This window comes from Pleurodeles waltl, chromosome 9, assembly GCF_031143425.1.
Source record: "Pleurodeles waltl isolate 20211129_DDA chromosome 9, aPleWal1.hap1.20221129, whole genome shotgun sequence".
NCBI lineage: Eukaryota > Metazoa > Chordata > Amphibia > Caudata > Salamandridae > Pleurodeles > Pleurodeles waltl.
In genome coordinates, this window is record NC_090448.1 from 614,539,908 (window position 1) to 614,560,557 (window position 20,650).

A 20,650-nucleotide genomic window follows, 5' to 3' on the forward strand; every position below is an offset into this window, starting at 1 on the left:
CTCCAATGCGGGCGCAACTCCTGAGGACACAACACCTGTCCCGAGACTGCTGAAGAGCCGGCGGTGAGTGGACCCGCTGCTGAACACGCAGGGGGAGAGACCAGCTGGGAGTCTCCCTAGTGCGACCATGCTTGCTGGGCCTGGCAGGCTATGCCGGTGGGCCCATCTGAGTGCCAGTTCGGACCTCGGCCTTCCTTTGACTCCTCCCCCTACCCTCTAGCTCCCATCCCCTACCCCCCCAGGGGTACCTGCCCACCTCCAGACACGCAGTGGATGGAGGTCGCGGATAGGAGGAGTGAAGGAGTGGATGCAGCTCTATTTTGCACCAGGAGGAGGCTGGGCCCCTGAGGGCAGGACTCCTGCCGGGACAGACCAGCTGGAGGAGAGTTGGTGAGTAGGCCTGTGGTACATGGAGCGTTTGGCCCACTGCAGCTTGGGACAATGAGAGTGCCCCTAGCTCTCTTTGTAGGTGGGGAGCCTCATACCTGCTTGGCTGCACACATAGTGGCGCTTCTGGGGCCCAGCACGCCGAACTTGCCTGAGATGGGCTGACCTCCCACTGGCAGGAAGCCCCTGCATGACTTGTCTTCAGAGTGCCGGGGGTGGGTGTTGGTGTGGAGGGGAGGGGGGGGGGAGGGGGGAATTTGGGGCAGCTGGATCCTAAACCTGCTCACTCCCAGACATGCTACTGAGTAGGGTAGCCACAGGGAGCACGCTACGTATTGCTGCTGTGAACTACAAGGAGTAAATTGCTACATAGCCCTTTGGACCATCACGCTCTTCAGACCTACAGGGGGGTGCAGCGTGTCCAAAACAGCGTGCTTCCAGGTGGAGAACTTGGTCCCTCTTCCCTCTGCTGGTTGGTTCCTTGCGGCCCGCAGAAGTTCTGAGGCCATGACCAGACGGCGTCTGGGGAGCTGGTGGCCAGCCATTAGTGTCTAATAATAATTAATACCCTACCTGGCCACACTGACCAGAGTGCCCTGCTCTTGGTGACAGACATTATGGGCCGACTGCACTCCAGGCTGGAAGTGGCTCCCTTGTGATGGGTTCTGGCTCCCCGACTTCAACTGGACGGAAGCTAGATACCATTCTGGTGGCAGTGGAGTGCCTTGGTGCAACCCTGGATTAAACCAGAACATCCTTGGAACACAAGATTGACACTGTGGTCGCTGACCTCACCTTGCTTCATGTGGACCACCGTAAACTGGCCAATACGACCCGTTCGCTGGAGCGCACCCTGCACAACTTTACTCCTAGGATCCAAGAGGTGGAAACCTCCACACAAACTTTACTTGATCGGGTGATTGCCCTGAAAAGTAGAGTGGAGGACCCCAGGGCGCTCCAGGCAAAATAATATCCATGTGGTCGGACTCCCACAGGGGGTCGAGGGCAGTGATGTTGCCCCGGATGTGGAGCAGTGGATACATGAATTGGTTCCAGCTAGAGTGTTCACTCTATTCTTTTCCATCAAGCGGGCTCACCAGCCACTGCCACCAGAGGCAAATCTGCACCCTCTCCCTCTTCCTATGCAGACAGAGACTCCATCTTGCGCAAGGCAAGGGCGCTCACGATCATCCAAGTAGACAACGCCAAACTCATGTAGTTCCCTGATTATACCATAGCCGTACAGATGCAGAGGAGCTCCTTTTTATCAGTGAAGCTTCAACCGCGAAACCTCAGTTTGAAGAACTCTCTCATTTTCCATGCAAAGCACTTTTCCTCATGTGTTGTGGACCAGGGAAAAACGTGATTCTTTGACCCTCCTGAGGCTGCCTGGGAATGGTTGGAATCGACACGCCAGGTCCTCCGACAGCATCACAAGAGACTCAGAGTGGAGCACAAGGGAGGAGGTCTGGCTGTCGATTGGGCGAGGGTGCTGCAAGACTCCCTCTCAGCAGTCGGTGCACACTCCTGACCTAGAACAGATTATGCAGACTGACGGCGCGCCCTGCAAATTGCGGAAGCTGTCAGAGAGATGACACAGACCCGGGACCTGAAGAGGGGTCCTGAGGGCACCGGCAGTAAGGATGACTCTCTGAGCAGTGATCGTTTAGAGGCCGACTCTGTGGCCCCGCCAGATGAGAGACCGCAGACACAGGATTAAATAAATTGAGTGGACAGCTGTCGTAAATTCCACCTACACTGTATTTCACAACTGTTGTTACAAATAATTTGAGTATGCATCTGTGTAATTGTTAATGGCCTGCAATTGTCCAGTGATCTGGGAAATGTTATCCCAGCCCTTCTATTTTTCCCTACCTTTTCTCACCTACCCCCCCCACTCTTCTTTTTTTTTCCCCTTGCCTCCTTTGTCACTAAAATGGTGTACAAATCTCATAAGTGATGCTGTGAATGATGCCATGCCAAACATCCTGTTTTTGCCTACACACTGGCAGCAGCTGTGACCTCTGCTGTTGCACCCCTCTTGACAAGTCCCCCTTGCAGATACTTTTTTCCTTGCTAGTTGGCCCGAACTGCAAAGTTCGGCAGTTTGGGCCGATACCAGTTTTTCCCTCTGCCCTTTTGGCATTCATATATGTGTTTTGGCGGCACCTATTTATTTTCCGTCGCATTGGTTTGTTACCGGACAGAGCCCGGTCTCCTGCTTCCCCCCTGCAGACCGGACACTGATCAGTGGGTGCCCATGTGGCTGCTTCGCGAGCGGATGCGGCACTGAACCCTCACTAACCACCAATGGCACCCACTAACATCCTCACATAAAATGTGAGAGGTATACACACACACTAGTGCGCAGTTACTCCATCTACTCATACCTCAGAAGGCACTCCATTCACACTGGGCTTTTGCAGGAAACGCACCTCACACCCCCAGAGGTCACTAGGCTGCAGCGGCACTGGCGCGTGCAGCTGTTTGTAATGCACATCTCCTCATATGCTAGAGGCACTCTCATATGAGTTAGGCCGGGCACCCCCTTTGTGGCCTAGGTGCCGGTTGTAGACATGCAAGGCTGCTATGTATTTGTACGTGGGTGCTTAGATGGCTGCGCACTCCTTTAAGGGTCTATTTATGCACCAAAACAGAACAAGCGTCCTTCTTTAACGAGGTATCTGGCGTACTATCCTGTTGGAGTGGTCTCCCATGGCTTACAGGAGGGTACTTCAACAGTGTTGTTGACCTGGGGCTTGACCGCTCCTTCCCGCCATTGCCCACTGCACCCGCGATACATGCTGTGCGCTCGCTGCAAAAATGGATCCAACACTGCCACCTGAATGACATTTGGCACCAACAAAATAACTAGGTTTGGGTATACTCGTTCTATGCAACTAGACAGAATCTTTTGCACGGACAACCTGATACCTACAGTGCTGCAATATTTGGGCCTTACCCATTCTGACCACAACCCACAGTATTTGCAGCTGACATGGGACAAATCTATTCCTGTCATCCATACTTGGCGTCTAAGGCCTGAGGCATTAGAGCACACCTCCTCCCAGATGTCTCTGGGTAAGGCCATCACTGAATACTTTGACTGCAATGGCAAGATGGCTTTGTCAAGGTTCCTGGAATGGGGCGTATTTAAGGTCACCATACAGTGTCATTGTCTGTGAACGCAATGGAAGATGCGCAGATCGATTGTATGCGACTTAATGCGAGTGGAAGGAGCACTTTTACAGCATGAAACAAGTGTGTGACAGGACCCGGTGGGATGGTGCAGGCTCACGTAGAGACAAGGAACGTGTGTCCTTGGTAGAGAGGTTGCACTGCCTCAACTATGCAGTGCACTCAGCTCATATGCCTGCTACGGCAGACAGGTCAGGTCGGATATTAGCCTGGCTGATACGCCAGGAAACACTCTAGCAACCTAATCCTGATGTTGCGCTCTGCAGCAGCACCCCTGTTACAGACCTAGCAGGAGGTGCACGATGAGCTTATGCGCCATTATACACTCTTGTACCAATCGTCTGTGTCGGCAGATCCTGCGGACTTCGACACATTTTTCTCCCTGCTTTCCCTTCCCTGAGCTGGACTATCCTTTAAAGTTGTTTGAGCTACAGGAGACCAAATGCGCTCTTGCCACCAGAAGGACTCCAGGCCCTAATGGCCTTCCAGCAGAATTTTATAAGGCTTATGCCCCTGCGATTGCCCCTCGCTTGCTATGTATGTATGAGGAGGGACTGCCAGTGGCTACTTTATCAGATTCCCAGTGTGAGGGCTTGCTGTTCTCACTTCTAAAGCCTGGCAGAGACCCAACTGAACTCAGTTCCTACAGGCCTCTAACAATGCTTAACACATATTACAAGATACTGGCTAAAACTCTGGTGACCAGTTTAGCGCCCCTGGCCCCAAAACTGGTTAACTCAGACCAAAATGGGTTTTGTATAGGGGCGTTTCTTCCGTGTCATGAAATACTCCACGCAGGCTTGGCCAAATGCTGGATGTCTTGTACTGTATCTTGTAACGTCCTTTGATTTGCTGGAATGGCCCTATCTGTTCCATGCTCTGCGCCAGTGTGGGCGTGGCACCCGCTTTTTGCGTTTCGTACAGCTGTTAACGTGCAGCCTCTGATCAGTGTCAAAACTGGCTCTGCCATTTCCAGGCCAATCTCAATTGGTAGGGGAACCCGTCAGGGTTGTCCCTTCTCCCCCCTACTCTTCTCACTGGCGATTAAGTCATTGGCAGCAGAACTTTGGTGTCAGGAGAAGCCTGGGGCATCCCACTGGATTACGGGTTACGGGTTACATGCTGTGTCCCTTTATGCAGACAACCTCCTCTTATATCTTAGAAACATCTCCAATCACCCCATTGAAATCGCTGAAGCACTGCAGCACTTCGCCTCTCTGTCCGGCCTGCTCGTAAACTAGGCTAAGGCATGTTTGTTCATCTTTACTCCAGAGTCGCAGGCCCTAGGCCTTGCGCTCTCTGGTATTTCTATCCTCTGGTAGCCTAGTATTTTCAGATAACTGGGGGTTCAAGTATACCATTCTCTGACTGATTTGTATGAATGGAATCTCAAGCACACGGTCATATGTATTCGATCCCAAATGACCTTCTGGCAGACGTTGCCACTGTCGGTGATGAAGATGGTGGTACTCCCCCGACTCTTATATTACTTCTCCAACCTACCCATATACGTCCTGGGGAGTTCTTGAGGGAGGTCGAACCCAGAATCAGGGAACACAGATCACTGTCAAGTAGCACTGGCAAAACTTTACGCGCCGCAGGATCGGGGCGGCCTGGCGGTGCCAAATCAGGAACAATATTATCTAGCATCTTAATTGCAGTGGGTGGCTAGGAGGCTCTCGGGCCTGCAGTTATCAGATACGGCGATTACGCTGTCACCATGGATGCTAGCTAATGTGTCTTAGCTGTTCCACCCAATTACGTGCACAAGGGCACCAGAGCCCCAGTTCCTGGGCATTGCGCACTGTTTTCACAGGCGTGACGACTCCTCACACGCCAGCGCTAGCCTTACAGGGCACCCCTAGAAGCACCATGCCGAAATCCACAGCAGAGCTGGAAACCTGGCACACCACAGGGCTGCACACTCTGGGTGATCTGTACAGTGACAGTACTCTGATTCCCATCGACGTATTGACAGAAAAGACTGGTTTGTCGCCGGGACAGTTCCTTCTCTACAACTCCTTATTGGCATCCCTGACACAACACTAGAACTGCCAACCCACTTGGCGATACAGTAACTGGAAGTCATGGGAGCGGGTAGACACCTGGTGCGCTGGCCAGCTAACTCGGTGCAGGCTCACACTATATCTACACATGCTGCCCTGCACACTAACTGGAAGGGTGATCTTGCCCGACTTTTCACAGATAAAGAATGGACATTGGCTCTACAGAACCCCACTAACATCCAGTGTAATGCACGCTTTCACCTGATCTAGTTTTATATACTACATAGGACTTATTTCACCCCTGCCAAAATTAACAGGTATTTGCAACGTACCAATGCGCCCTGCCCCAGATGTGCGTTGGTTGCGGCAGACCTATTACATATGCTGTGGTCCTGTACCCTGGTAGGGTGTAGCGACCCGCCTCTCCGTTTGCACAGTGCACCCGGCGCTACAAACCTGGGAAGCATGCATAATGGATCTATTCTCTACAGCTAAGAAACATAAGGCGACTACAAGGGTTCCGGACTTAGGACTTCTGACAGCTAAGACATTAGTTACTTACCTGTAACAGTGGTTTATCCAGTATTGGTATCTTTCATAGATTCACATGCTTGAATCTTCCCCGTCGCCGAAGCGGGAGTCCCACAGTATCCTTTAAAGCAGTAAATAATAATAACCAAAGAGTCTACAATACAAATACGCCTGAAATTTGCTAGACTATCCACGTCATTTTTTTAAATGGACCAAAGTTGAACCATAACCAATCAGGCGACAGCACCCTCTAGAAAACTCCCAATAGAAGCTCCCTTGCTCAGATTTTCTGCATTAGAGTGAATTATGTTACCCGAGTAAGTAAAAGGGAGCCTCTAAGGGGAGGAGGGCGTGTCACATGTGAATCTATGAAAGATACCAATGCTGGATAACTGCAGTTACAGGTAAGTAACTAATTTCTTATCCAGTATTGGATCTTTCATAGATTCACATGCTTAAATCGGAATAACAAGAAGTATTATAAATTAAAGCCGATGGTGGGCATGAAATAATTTTGTATCATCTATATCATCAGTTATACATAGCAGTCAAAGTAACACAATACTGTATGCAGAGATGTTGAACTTGTAACAACAATAACAGTAATAATAATAGTAATAATAAAATTACAAGAACAGTAAATATAATTAGCAGAAAAAGAAATAACATTCTTTATTACCATAGAGGCTCACCTTAGTGGAACAGGTGTCGTAGAACTGCTTGGCCCACAGCTGCATCCGTTCTATGCTTGGACTGAAGACAATATTGCTTCGTGAAGGCGTGGGGAGCAGCACAGCATATTTGTTCTACTGGAACTCCAGCAAACAGAGCCGCGGATGTAGAAACAGCCCTTGTTGAATGTGCTCTAGGCCACCTTTCTAGAGGTTTTCCACCTGCAGGATGGCAGAACTGAATGGTTGTAGACAGCCACCTTGCTATCGTTGGCTTTGTTACTGCAGAACCCAGTCGCCCAGGTTTGTAGGAGAGTAACAATTGACCCGACTTGTGAAAAGTTTTGGTTAGTTGAAGATAGAACTTAAGATACCTCTTCATATCCAATGTGTGGAGGGATTTTTCTGCCAACGATACTGGCTTGGGAAAGTATGTTTGGAGAATAACTGGTTGATTGAGATGAAATTGAGAAGGCACCTTAGGTATGAATTTTGGGTTTGTTTTGAGAACGACAAAATCCTCAGTAAAACGCAGAAAGGGTTTTTGTGTAGTGAAGGCCTGGATTTCACTGATCCTTCTAGTGGAAGTGATTGCTAGGAGGAAAGCTCACTTCCACGTAAGGAACTTGCAGTCTGCTTTATGCATAGGTTCAAACAGGCATTTCATTAATTGTGAGAGTACACCTTAAGGTGCCACTCAGGAGGAGGCACCATTACTGGAGGAAAAACCATGAATAAACCTCTCATGAATTGCTTAATTAATCGTGATGAAGAAGGGGAGGCCGTGTCTGAAGAGCGTCTGTATGTGGAAATTGCTGCCAAATGCACTTTCACTGAGGAATGCGCGAGCCAGGATTTCGTAGCATTAACAGGTAAGGTAATATTTGTTGCTGAGAGGCCTCATACGGGTGTAAATTATGTTTCTGACACCAGCAACACAATTGTTTCCATTTAAGTCGATACGTTTTGTTTGTGCTGTCTGCTCTCACTTTAGAAAGTATGCTTCTACATTCTGGGGTAATCCTGAGATGCTAGAACTCATGGAATTCAGGAGCCATGCATGCAGGTGCAGTGACATCGGGTCTGGTTATAAGATCTCCCCTTGTCGCACTGATAGTAGCGTTGGACGGAGACGTATCAGCGTGGTTTCTGACATCAGAAGAAGCTCCGTGTACCAGTTATTGCCTGGGCTATCTGGGAGCGATTAGTATTAAGTGACAGGACTCCACCTTCATCTTGACTATGACTTTGGGAATTAATGGGACTGGAGGGTACAGGGGGAAGCGTACGCATAAATCCCTGACCATCGCATAGAAAGGGCATTCCCCCAAGACCCTGGGAGGAGATACCGACTTGCGTAAAATTGGCATTTGGTATTGCAGTTCGTTGCAAAAGATCCAGAGCTGGTCTTCCCCATGTCGCAAATATTTTGTCTAGTTGGGCTTGATCCAGCTCCCATTCGTGGCAATCGCTGTTGGTCCTGCTGAGTGCATCCTCTAACGTGTTGCGCACTTTCACAACGAGTTCAACCTTCAGGGAGATGTTGTGTTTTGCTAGCCAGTCCCATAGTACCTGAGCTTCCTTCGAGAGCTTTAAGCCTCTCGTGCCTCCCTGCTTGTTTATGTAATACATGCTGGTAGTGCTGTCTGTCTGCACCAGCATTCAAGACCCTTGAATCCTCAGGAGGAACACCTGTAACATGAGGAAAATAGCTTTGAGTTCTAAGCTGTTGATATGCATCAGCTTTTGATGACTTGACCATTTCCCAATTCTACAGATCTTGGAGATGACCTCCCCATCCTTCCATTGAAGGATCCGTAGTAATTATGAACTGTGGAATTTACCGGCACGTACGTGAGGCCTTCAGAAAGATGAGACTGGTGAGTCCACCAGTCTAAAGCCTGTATCATCTTTGACATAACAAGAATGCGATCCTCGAACAACCCTTGCGATTGGTTCCACTGAGCCTTTAACTCCTACTGCAACAGTCTCATTTTGAGATGTGCATTTAGTACCAGGATGATTGTGGAAGATTTCACACCTAGGAGCGATTTGTACAACCTCACTGAAATTAACTTTCTTTCTGATATCATTTTGGCTAAGGATGCTAGACGATTTTGTCTTTCCTGTGTAGGAAAAGCCTTCTTCTGCTGCGTGTGCAGAAAAGCTCAGGGAAAGGTAATTTCCTGAGTTGGTACTGTGAGGGATTTCCTCTTGTTGACTGTGAGATCTAGTTTTTTAAAGAGTGCAATGCAGTCTTTGGTCGCTCCTAGTGTTCTTTGTGGAGTTGACGCTAGTAGCCATTCGTCTAGGTATGGAAAGACCTGGTGACCTTGCTTCCTGAAAGCAGCTGCTACTGGGGCTAGCACCTGGTGAATATGCGTGGAGCAGATCGGAATCCGAAGGGAAGGACTCTAAACGGATAGTGAGTACCAGCCACTGTGAATAGAAGATGTTTGAGATGCTTCGGATGAATAGGGATATGGAAATAAGCATCCTCCAAGTCTAGAGATGTCATATAGTCTCTGTTATTTAGGAGATTTATTATGTCTGAAAGAGTGATCATTCTGAAAGTTTGTTTGCAGAGGAACTTGTTGAGATGCCGGAGATCTAGAATAGGTCTCCATTCCCTTGTTTTCTTCCGCACGAGGAAAAAAATGGGAAGAAAAACCTTTCCCTCTTTGGGCCACTGGAACTTCTTCTATTGTTACCTTGAGAAGCATCACTTTGGTCTCTTTCTTTAGTAAGTGAAGATGCGAGGAATGCGTCCCTTTTGGGGGAGTGATTGGTGATTTTAATGTGAATTCTAAGGTGTGGCCATAAGCTACTACATCCAATACCCATTGATCTGAGGTGATAGTCTTCCAGTTGTGGAGATATTTGGATACGTTTGCCCCTACTTGATGCTGGGAATATTGAGCAGCTGGTACTTCGACTAGGTCATTGTTTACGTCCTGTGTCTCTGGGTTGATGTGTGGTTCTGCGACGGGCTTCCTGCTTGGAGAACCCAGCTGTAGTTGGCTGGCGACAAGATTGTAATGCTCTGAATTGTTGGTAGGGCTGAAACTGCTGGGAGCGATAATATGCACCTCTATAGGAAGAAGAAGAAACATGTCCTCTTGCCCCCCTGAAAGGCAGTCATCTATACTGCAAAGCGCCTAAGGCTCTAGCCGTGTCAGTGTCTGTCTTAATGGCAAGAAGGGCTTCATCTATGTGCTTGCCAAAGAGCATATCCCCATCATATGCCATATCTAATATCTTTGTTTGCACCTCAGGTTGAAATGAAGTGGCTTTGAGCCAACCCCAACACCTCAGAACAGCAGCTCCTGCCAACTGTCTAAACCCTGCTGAGGCTATGTCCATGGCAGTGTCAATGATCTCAGAAGAGGCTCGTTCTCCTTCCTCCTTCCTGCAAGATCTTTTTTGCATCCTGTCTTTGATCTTCAGGAATGAGATTGATAATAGGTTTTATGTCGTATCACATCTGTCTATCATAACGTGCCAGGATGGCTAAAGAATTAGCAGCTCTCACTGCAACAGCTGACAGGAGAGAAAATCTTTTGTCTATAATGTCAATGCGTCAACCGTCTTTCTCTGGTGGTACTGAAATGGGAGCTGCTAGATTTTTAGATTGCCTCTGCGCAGCTTGTAAGATTACAGAATCCGGCCTAGGATGCCCTGTGAGGCATGCAGGAGAATCATCAGGAGCCCTGTATTATTTGTCAATACGAGGCAGGACCGCCGGCACCGTAGCAGGGTTTTTTCATAATCCTGACACCTTCCTGCCATAATTGGTCACTGATAGGAATGGACCTTATTGATTCACGAACCTTATCTTTGAAATCGTATAAGAAGCAATCTGAATGCTTCACTGCGATGGGCAGATGAAACCCTTCCGCCCTGGTGCCTGCTCCATAATAGAATGTAACCCCCCCCATGTCTTCCGGAGGGGAATCGGCCGGAGGGTGTTGATGTGGAGATGGAGTAGGAATGATGTAATTCTCCTAGTCATCTGGTTGAGAAGGTAATTCGCCTTCTTCTCTGGTGTCATCGCCTGAGGGGAAAGGATCGTCTCCAGGAGGGGAGACAGCGTGTGATGGCGGTGTCATCCTGGGCGTAATTGGAGAAAGAATACTTGATGCCTGAACAGAAACTGTATGTGGCGGGTTGGATGGTGGCACCCCTGTTTGTGTAGGGAAACACCATCTATAGTCTGATAGCATGTCTTGGAGATCCTCTATTAATGTACGAGGCATAAATGCATGTTCCTATGGACGATACCACTCTGGGTAGTACTATTCAGTGTACGTCTGAATAGAAAGTGTACAATAGCATCCCTCAAAGTCCTGACCTTGGTCACCCTTATTATATTCTTCCTCCTCTTCCTGATATTTTACATGTTCAGAAGGACTATGAGCCGGCCCAAAAGGTCCTTCATTCTCAGACTCTCCCATGTCTAGAAGGTGGCTTGGAAGAAGGGGTGAAATGTTTGTTGTGTATGCCAGAGTTGGTTTATGTCAAGTTTAAAATTGTATTTTTAGCCTCGTCCAAGGTGATGTGGTTGGTGGTACCATCGACGATGGTATAGTCGACGGTGGAGTTGCGATGATGCAAACGTCCACAACAGGAGCGTCGACCAAGAGCGCTTCAACTATGGGAGCGTCGCTGACGATGATTTTGTCGACTGTGTAGTCGGCAAAGTCTTTGGTGTCTCAGAGGTTCTCGTAGACGAAATTGGAACCTGCATGGAAGATGTTGTCATCATCTACGCAGATGGCCTCATCGACGATACAGTGGTAACGGTGGTCATCGACGATGTTGCCGTTGATGGTGATTTCGTCGTCAACAGAATGAAGACAGTAGATTTTTGTCTTTTTTGCTACAGAGGCTCACAGGGAGTAGCTGGAGCAGATAAAGCTACCTCTGTAGAGGAGTGTTTTTTTTCTCTCTCCTTTTTTTAATCCTTTGACTGCTTGTGAAGATTGAGGGATTTTCTGCTCTCCTCAGAAGTTCCCTCCAGAGATCTAGCCCTTTTATGAGACTTAGGGACAGGGTCACTATCCTCATCACAAGATGTTTTTTGGGCTTTAGTTTTCTGTAGCCACAGCAACAATCTGCCTTCTCTGTCTCTCAAAGATTTTGGTGGGAAGGTTCAACAGATTTTGCACTCTTTTGCCTTGTGAGAAGAGTGAAGGCAATAGATACAATTTTTATGTGGCTCATCCACATTAACTCTCTTTTTACCACAGGTCTCGCAGAGATGTAAGAGGCCTTTAGAATCAGATATAATTGGATTTAAATGAAAGTCCAAACCTTATCTGAAGTTATCTGTGGAAAAGACTGAGCAGAGCTCAGGTAGACTCCCTTCACACTCAACGTCCTGTGAAAATCTGAGGAAGGGAGCTTCTCTTGGGAGTGTTCTAGAGGGTGCTGTCACCTGATTGGTTATGGTTCAACTTTGGTCCATTTAAAAAAATGACATGGATAGGCTGGCAAATTTCAGTCCTATTTGTATTGTAGACTCTTTGGTTATTATTTACTGCTTTTTAGGATAACGTGGGACTCCCACTTTGACGACGGCGAAGATTCAAGCATGTGAATCTATGAAAGATGCAATACTGGATAAGCGCCTTATCACCAAAAGATGGAAAGCATCAGAGCCCCCCTTGCTCGTCGCATGCATCAACGCAATCTCTTCTAGTGTGGGCACAGGCAGAAGGGGTGGCGCTGTACAGAGAAGACAACGTGGGGTTGCACAAAATACCCCCTGGCTTCTAGCTGTAATGCCATGCTGTCTGAGCTCAGGGCGCTGATACTTGAGACAGGTGGTGAGCCCGAAGCCCTGTAAGCAGAACGGGGGTATCGCGGTGGCATGGACGGATACCTCGGGCGCTGCCTCAGTCACTTTTGTATGGCCTCCCTACCGGCCGTGCCCCAGGTGGGACAAACCTGCTCTGGCCTTACTGTTGGGTTGCTTGAATAAAAGGGGCAGAATAGGATACAGGGGGATGTGAAATGCAGGAAACTACAGCTCTGGGCTCCAGTTACAACCGTTGTAATTGTTGTTGTTACCAAATGAAGTTCTATGTTTTACAAACATGACCAATCTTTCTTCTTCAGTTGTAATGTCATGTGCAATTATTCATTAACTGCCACTTTACATTATCATGTGTCCTGATGACGGGCCGAAAGAAACCCTCTGTGCAGACATTCTGTCCCGACTCCCATGTATATTATACTTGTAATTGAGCTTATGTATACTGGATGACCACGCATGGGTGGGTTGGGCCGAATGCAATCAGGGCTGCATGCCTGGCTATCTCTTGCTACTTTTATAAGTCTGGCTTGAAACTATCCAAAACTTGAATAAATTTTGTTTTTTTTAAATGGTTGTATGACTTGTGCAAAAGCCAGAGAAAGAAAAACTAGGACTTGAGTTTGCAATGCTATGGTACTTAATAACCAACAGAAGAACTTCCAACAATCCACTGCTTTTAACTACTCTGGCTGCAAATAACTAACTGGTTAGACTTTATATAAGATTGGTCCTCAGCAGAGAGGATGCAGCTGAACTTAACCAGACAAATGAGAAGCTCATAAAAGATCCAGACGAATGAAGAATGCTACTCCAGTTTTTGTGGACCCACCATCCCACCATGATTAAAGAATACAACAAGTAGGTAGTTCAAACAAGCAACATGTTTAGATAATCTTTAAAATAAGAAGTCAATCCAATCCATGTTGCTGTACAGACCAATGGTTTTGGGCATAGTTTGCTTACAAATATGATGCAGCTGCATATACTGATCATCCGAGAACAAATCTGGAAATATACAATGTTGATGCAAACTTAGTATAGCAAGGATGAGAACAGTCAGTACTGCAGCCTAATTTGTATTCATGATCTGAAATACACATAATATCACATTATTTAAGCTTGCACAGTTTCCCCAGCACAACATATGTTACACAATTAAAAAGTGCTATAAATGCTGGGAACCTTTTCTGTGATGCTATTAATGAACAGATCATTCATGGATTGAAGCACACATTACTCACCTACAACAACATCCACAGGTAATTTTGCCAGCAAGTTTCCAATGGGTGTGAGTTCTTCAGATTCATCAAGTGCTCCTTGGTCTCGGAGGTAGTGAATTGCAGTTTCCAGGCTAGACAAGGGTGGCTGCTCAATGAAAGGGAATATGCGAGGGTTTCCCAACCCCATACTTTTCATCTGCAACCAATATATACAGAAAGCATTTAGAAGGTATGTCAATGACTGATACCAATGTACACAAACAGTGGATGGTTTTCTCATGACATTTCACTGGAAGTAAATAATTGCAGGTCAACAACGTTTTTTCATTCTCTACTGCCTGGCTGGGGCCATATGAACTAACCTAAATGTGATAATTTTCAAAAACCAATACAAATGTGCAAACCATGTTCACAATGTGCAATGGCTTTGAAAAGGTAAAAAGTAAGTGCAATGCTAGCACAGGGATGCATTACAGACAGAACAGAGACTATCAAATGGATTTTGCCAGCTCCTATCCTAATATAGTTAGCAGAAAGTCTGCAAATAAGAAAGGAGCTAATCGCAAAATGACACAGAGTAAATATAAAGTTAGTCGATCAGCCAAAAGCCAGTTGTCCTGAAAACTGGCACAGAGGAGTTTTGGGGTTGACTACCTTTCTGTGTTACGTGGGATGCCTAGTTCTTGACCCCAAGCCACCAAGGGTCAGGAAAGCAAATGCTGCTCCACCTGTGAAGGAGGTGCTCTGGTCCAATAAAGGGAGGGTTCAAGAGGGTGTTGCATATTCTGCTTTGATGATCAACAGCCTGCCCCACAATGCAGTTCTGCATGATAGAAATGACTGAGGATGCAATCGTGGTCCGACACAATGAGTCCTTGGAAACCAGCACCACAGACACTAGCACGCTGGTGGTCGGTAAAAGCAAGAAAAAACAGGTCTTCACTGGCCTCAGTTACATGGAACACTAGTGGAAGGAACCTGTAGTGAGGTTGACAAAGAAGGGGCTACCTCTCTGCCATTTTGAGGGATCCTTGAAGTTGAATGAATATTTACTGGTACCCCCTGAAAAGATCAGTGCATCATGCCACACAAGATAGTAGGTTTCTTGCATCAAGGGAAAGGCTCTTTCCTGTCACTGAACGAAACATCCTATGAACCCATCAACTTGATTACAGAAGCTTTTTTGACCACCTCTGTTTTCTGAGCTGTAATCTACCTATTTCATAGATACCTACCCAGACACAGTACACAACTGAATCTATTTTAGGTGCCAGTATTACCCAGAGCATTTAACTTCCTATTAAGTCTTGTGGTAACACGATCTAGTGATGCTTTACTGTTCGCCCTGTCTTTAATGTTGAAAGTCTGGGAATAAATCTGTGACAATGTTCTTTGTCTGATTTGGAAGCAGAAACAAAGATGATGGACCTTGGATTGCGTCCTGCCTTCTCACCAATGTCCCCTAGTCATCATATATACTAGTACTGTACAGAAATAACTCATGTTGACCTTAGCTTCTCAGGACGATCTGCAGCACTACCTGAGAATAAGGCTGGCTAGCAGATCCCCATATTAATGAAACTGATTAGGCTAGGATGAATCCTTGAAACACCTAAAATCACTGCTGCTATGTCCTGTTCAGCAGAAGAAAAATTGAACTGCCTGGAGAGGAACAAGATGCGAGGCAATAAGAAGGTCCAGCTGACTGAGATCTGCAAGGAGGAAACCTGTAGGTGTGAGCCTCCTGAGAATACCATGAGAACATGCAGCTAACCTCACCCTGAATGCAACCAGAAACTTAAGACTTCTAGTTGTATCACTAGAGATTTAACTATTGTATTGTATTGTAATATTATTTATATAGCGCTTACTACCCCTGACGAGGCGTTGAAGCGCTTTTCGTGAGTAGCACGCTATCCTGGAGCCCAACAAGAATTAGTGATGGATTAGTATTGGGAAATTATGAGTACAGTTTTAGTATTATTATGAGTTAGTTTGAGCTGCGGATATGAGAGTTTGTTAGTTAGATTGACTGGAGTAATGGAGGGGTGGAGGAGGAAAGAAATCCAGAAGTGTTAATTGGGAGTATATCCTTCATTTACTCAACCCAGAGGCTTGGGATGAGTAAAGGGGGATGGAGGAGGGAAGAGTATGTGGAAGGGCTAGGGAGAGCATAGTAGCAGGGTGAGATAAATGCAGGAGAATTTAGTAGGGTTGTGTGGGAGGTCACGGTAGTAGAGTGAGGTTTAATGAGTTAGATGTGGAAGCGGAGGGAACAGCTTAGGCATAGTTATTTAGGAGATGAAAGTAGTAGAAAGGATTTGGGATGAGTCAGAGTGAGAATGGAGTATAGTTTGATAGAGACATGACATATGATGATGGGTAGATAAGTGTGATAAGATGAGAACAGGAATTCATAGATATCTAGTATAACAACCCACCCAGGAGCCATGCAATGACCCACGGACATGCCAAGCACAGAAACAACATAAATATATATATATATACATATATATATATATATATATATATATATATACATACACACACACATGAATACACACAAATATGCACATACAATACATAATTAGAACCATGGGTAAAATATACTTAATTGAACAGGTTTAAAGAGTGTGTGTGTATTTTATTGTTATGACATAGTAGCGATACATATTTTCTAAAGAACTATAGATAACTAGAAATATACACATAATCTGAAAAAAATATTTATCAACACAGGCATATGCAGTCCATAGTTGTTTGAATTTGGTGGTTATGAAGGAAAGAGCCAACTCTTGAGTAGTTTTCTGAAGACAAGAAAGTTATCTGTGGCTCTTATAGTTGGGGGTAATGAATTCCATAGTTTGGCTGCTTGAACGGAGAAGGATGTACCACCTATAGTCTTTTTCTTGTATGGTGGTGTTCGAAGGCGGGGTGCCAATCTTATGCGGAGGCTTCTTTGTTGGATGTATTTGGTTATTTTGTTTCTGATAAAAAGCGGTCCTGTTCCATGTATAGCTTTGTGGGTGATACAAAGCAGCTTGAAAGTGCATCTTCTGGCAACGGGTAACCAGTGTAGTGCTCTCAAGGCAGGGAAGATGTGGGCTTACGGCTTTACATGTAATAGTAGCCTGGCTGCGGAATTCTGGATACGTTGTAGTTTTTTCATAATAGATAGAGATGATCCATGGTAGAGGCCATTGGCATAATCCAGTTTGGATAGTACAAGCGACATAGTAGCTTGCACCTTGTGTGGAAATCCGAGGTGGGGGAAGATGCGTTGTAGCGCCTTCAAGGTGATGAAGCTTGTTCGTGCTAATTTGGCCATTTGGGCATTCATAGTTAACTTGGAATCCATGGTGATTCCTAGGTTTTTAACTTCCTTGGATAATTGAGAAGGTGGTCCGAGATAGTCAGGCCAGACGCACAGAGGGTCATAATGTTTCATTCACCATATATAAGTATTTCTGTTTTGGAGGTATTTCGTTTGAGATGGCTCCAGGTCATCCACTGATCAACGGCTCTGAGGCAACTGAAGATTTGTGAGTTTTTAATGTTTTTGGGGCATTCTAATTTAAGTAGTATTTGTGTGTCATCTGCATAGTTGTAGCATGTGAGATGGAAATCATTGATCAGTTCTGGTAAAAATATCATGTAGATGTTGAAAAGCAAAGGTGAGATGATTGATCCTTGGGGGACCCCGGCATTTGTGAGGTAGGGTTCGGACGAGAAGGGGGGAGAGTGGATGATATTTGATCTTTTTTGAAGATAGGAAGTAATCCAGTTGAGAGCAATCCCTTGTATGCCGGCTTCGTGGAGTCTTTGAATTAGGGTGTTGAATTAGGGTCAACCGTATCAAAGGCAGCCGAGAGGTCCAAGAGAAGTAGTGCTGCAACTCCATTTCGGTCGACTGTGTTTTTAAGATCATCCCAGATTGCTATGAGTGCCGATTCAGTGCTTCTTCCTGGGCGGAATTCAGTTTGGAAGTCTGAAAGTATAGAATTGTCTTCAATGAATTGTGACATCTGGGCGAATGCTGCTCTTTCTATCAATTTGCCCAGGAAAGGTCCATTTGTGATTGGTCTGTGGTTGTTGGGGTCTTGCGGGTCTAGGTTTATTTCCTTTAATAATGGTCGTATGTATGCCTTTTTCAGGTCTACAGGAAAAGTTCCTGAAGTTAAAGAGTTGTTGATGATTCTTCTTACAGGTGTGGCAGCAGAAGTAGATAGAAGAATGTTCTTGAAGATTTGTGGTGGGCAAGGGTCAGAAGGGCAACCGGAAGGTCTGCTTGCTTTGGCCATATCCATAAATTCACCCTGGGATATTTGTTTGAAGGACTGTAGAGGTTGGGTTGGTTTATTCTTAGAGGGTATTTTAGGAAAGGGGTTGATGCTGATGTTTTTCTTCTGTTTTAAATAGGAGTCCAATGTGTCTGCCTTGGTTGTGTAGTGTAGTGAGTTACTAAATTGTTTGTGAAATCTGGAGTAGTGGGATGACCTCCTTCCATGCATGTAGGTTTTCAAAATTAATTGAGAATTTTATAAAATTCCTTGGTTGTAGATTCAGCATTTTGAATTCTGGCTGAGTAGTACCTTTTTTAATGATGATTTGTATATCCTGTTAATTTGTGTAGCTGCAGTTTGTCTTGACTGTTTGTTTTGAGCCAGGTCTGCTCTCAACTTTCTGATTTGTTGCTTTATCTTTTTAAGTTCTGTGTTTCTCCAAGGTGTTAGTTTTCTTTTGTCGTGTTTAGTTTTTCTGAGTGGTATTAGGATATCAAAAGCTTCCTGTAGCCACTCAAAGTTTTGGCACAGAATTAATTGTATCTAGATCTGTGTTGGCTGTTAGTTGCGTTTCTAAGTCATCCAAATTGAGTTTGCTCCAACTATGTGCCAGAAGAAACAGTGCGCTGTGCTTACTAATGAACCACCATCTCTTTCGACATGCCCATGTATACCCAACATAATCCTTCCTATGGGAGTGACCAACTTGGTTCCATGAGACTGATCATAGTCTGAAGAATTTCAGAGAAGGTTCCCTTGGGTTTATATGAGTTTGTGTTGCAAATTTCTGCTCTTGAAGTACATTTTAGAGTTTTGCCTACTTTTGACCATAGATCATGGTGCATGTTTCACTAGACACGTCAGGTCAAGCATATCTTGACACAACTGACCTACAAATATGGTCCCAGGTTTGCTGAAGTTTAAAGATCTGGTAATAACCCACCTTAATTGAGTGCACCATTATTCTCATTAAGCGTCAACCAGTTCAGTGGGTGCCACCACCCCTAAATTTGCTACATGCAATGACCCCCCCCAAGACCCTTGAATGCCAAACACAAGAACTGAAGAAATCCCAGGCATCCTCAACATTCTTGGTGATTAGCAAGCCATAACTGTCTGGATTAAATGTACTGAGTTAAACGGCTTATCATTAAATTTCTTTGTGTACTACAATATGGTTGTACACCTGATTCTTGTGGTTTGTTGTATGTGGTGAGAAAGGGGATGGGACATGCTGTTGGACATGGTGGAGGAGGAGGAGACAACTTGCTGGACTTTTTCAACAACCACAAGACCTTTATTCCCCTGCAACAACAGGCGCAAGCCACTTTGATTACAATACATATTTAAGCAGTCTTCTCTTAATGAAGTAAAGGATGCGCCTGGGCAAAGCACAGGCCAGGAGCAAGCCTGTTTTTCTGCAAGACACTACTGGGCTCTGTTTCTTGGCTCAGGGCCTTTTCCCATACACCTCCCCAGGCACCATGGTAAATATAAGGCTTCTCTGCACCATTTAAACGTTTTCTCAGGTAAAATAGCCTTTTTCCTCATAAATGTTTTTAGAGAAGTCTGTGGGTGTCTTAAATCAAGAAATTGCCCACACCGTGTCATGTATCAAAGCCATACAAAATGCATATGGTAAGCCTGATAATGATAGTACCAACACGTTACATAGTAAACAAGCTAAGACACCTGATACTGTACCTAATGAAAATATTAACGTAGTCCTTGTAGTAGTTCAAGCAAATGTACACAGGTCAGTGGGGGAGATTTTATCTTTGTTGCCTGCTTCAGGAAGACAGACTAGAAAAAAAGTCTTCAAGAATGCATCAGAAAGAGGCCCCTAGTTGATCAGATGCTGGAATACATTTTTGGCCTAGTAGAGCCATTAATTCAACTTACCTCAGCCCAGAAACACTGTTGACAACTTAATGTTTGCATCAGAAGCTCTCTCATATACAGTCTATTAAGAAGAATGATCAAGTAACTCAGACTGATAACTTTTTGGAGCAAACTTTAAATTCTTCAATGCCTGATTCCATTGCTATCATCCCAGCTCCATCACTTCCAATAACACTGGGACCTTTGCACTGAATCCTCTCAGAATGTTAAGTCGTTATTCTAGTTACACCCTTGCATGGGCAAACAATAACAATGATTTCAATTATTCACATCTGATGTATCGCAATCCATCTGTTCCCTGGATGCAACTCTTTATGTGCTGGTGTTAAACAACATACTCCCCTCCATCGTTCTCAAAGCGAGAAATTTTCTCATCCAAACAATACTTCTTCCCATTGCTTCAATGCAAGCTGTACAAACATGTTTCATGCCAATACCAATATGGTAAGAAGGAATGGTTTGGTGGAAATGTTAGAGTAGGGTGACTATTTTTTATTTAACCAAATGTATTGGATTTTCTGATTTTCTCTGGTAAGTACATTACAAGAAAGGACATCCTGCAGCAGTTGCTACATTGCTAAGAAAGTACATGGAGAAACAACGAAATACAACCTTACAAAACAATAGCAAGCCT

General features: G+C 45.4%; 1 protein-coding gene across 4 annotated transcripts in view; it reads right to left on the reverse strand.

The window, feature by feature from the left end:
* Positions 1-20,650, reverse strand: part of DHX34 (DExH-box helicase 34) — a 387,340-nt gene that overhangs the window by 253,004 nt on the left and 113,686 nt on the right. For 3 of the 4 annotated variants that reach the window (XM_069207613.1, XM_069207612.1, XM_069207615.1), the window contains exon 7: positions 13,853-14,027. The exons of the other annotated variant lie outside the window; for it this stretch is intronic. In XM_069207613.1, coding sequence (XP_069063714.1) covers positions 13,853-14,027 — 175 coding nt within the window. The remainder of the gene's footprint in view (positions 1-13,852; positions 14,028-20,650) is intronic. 4 annotated transcript variants of the gene reach the window in all.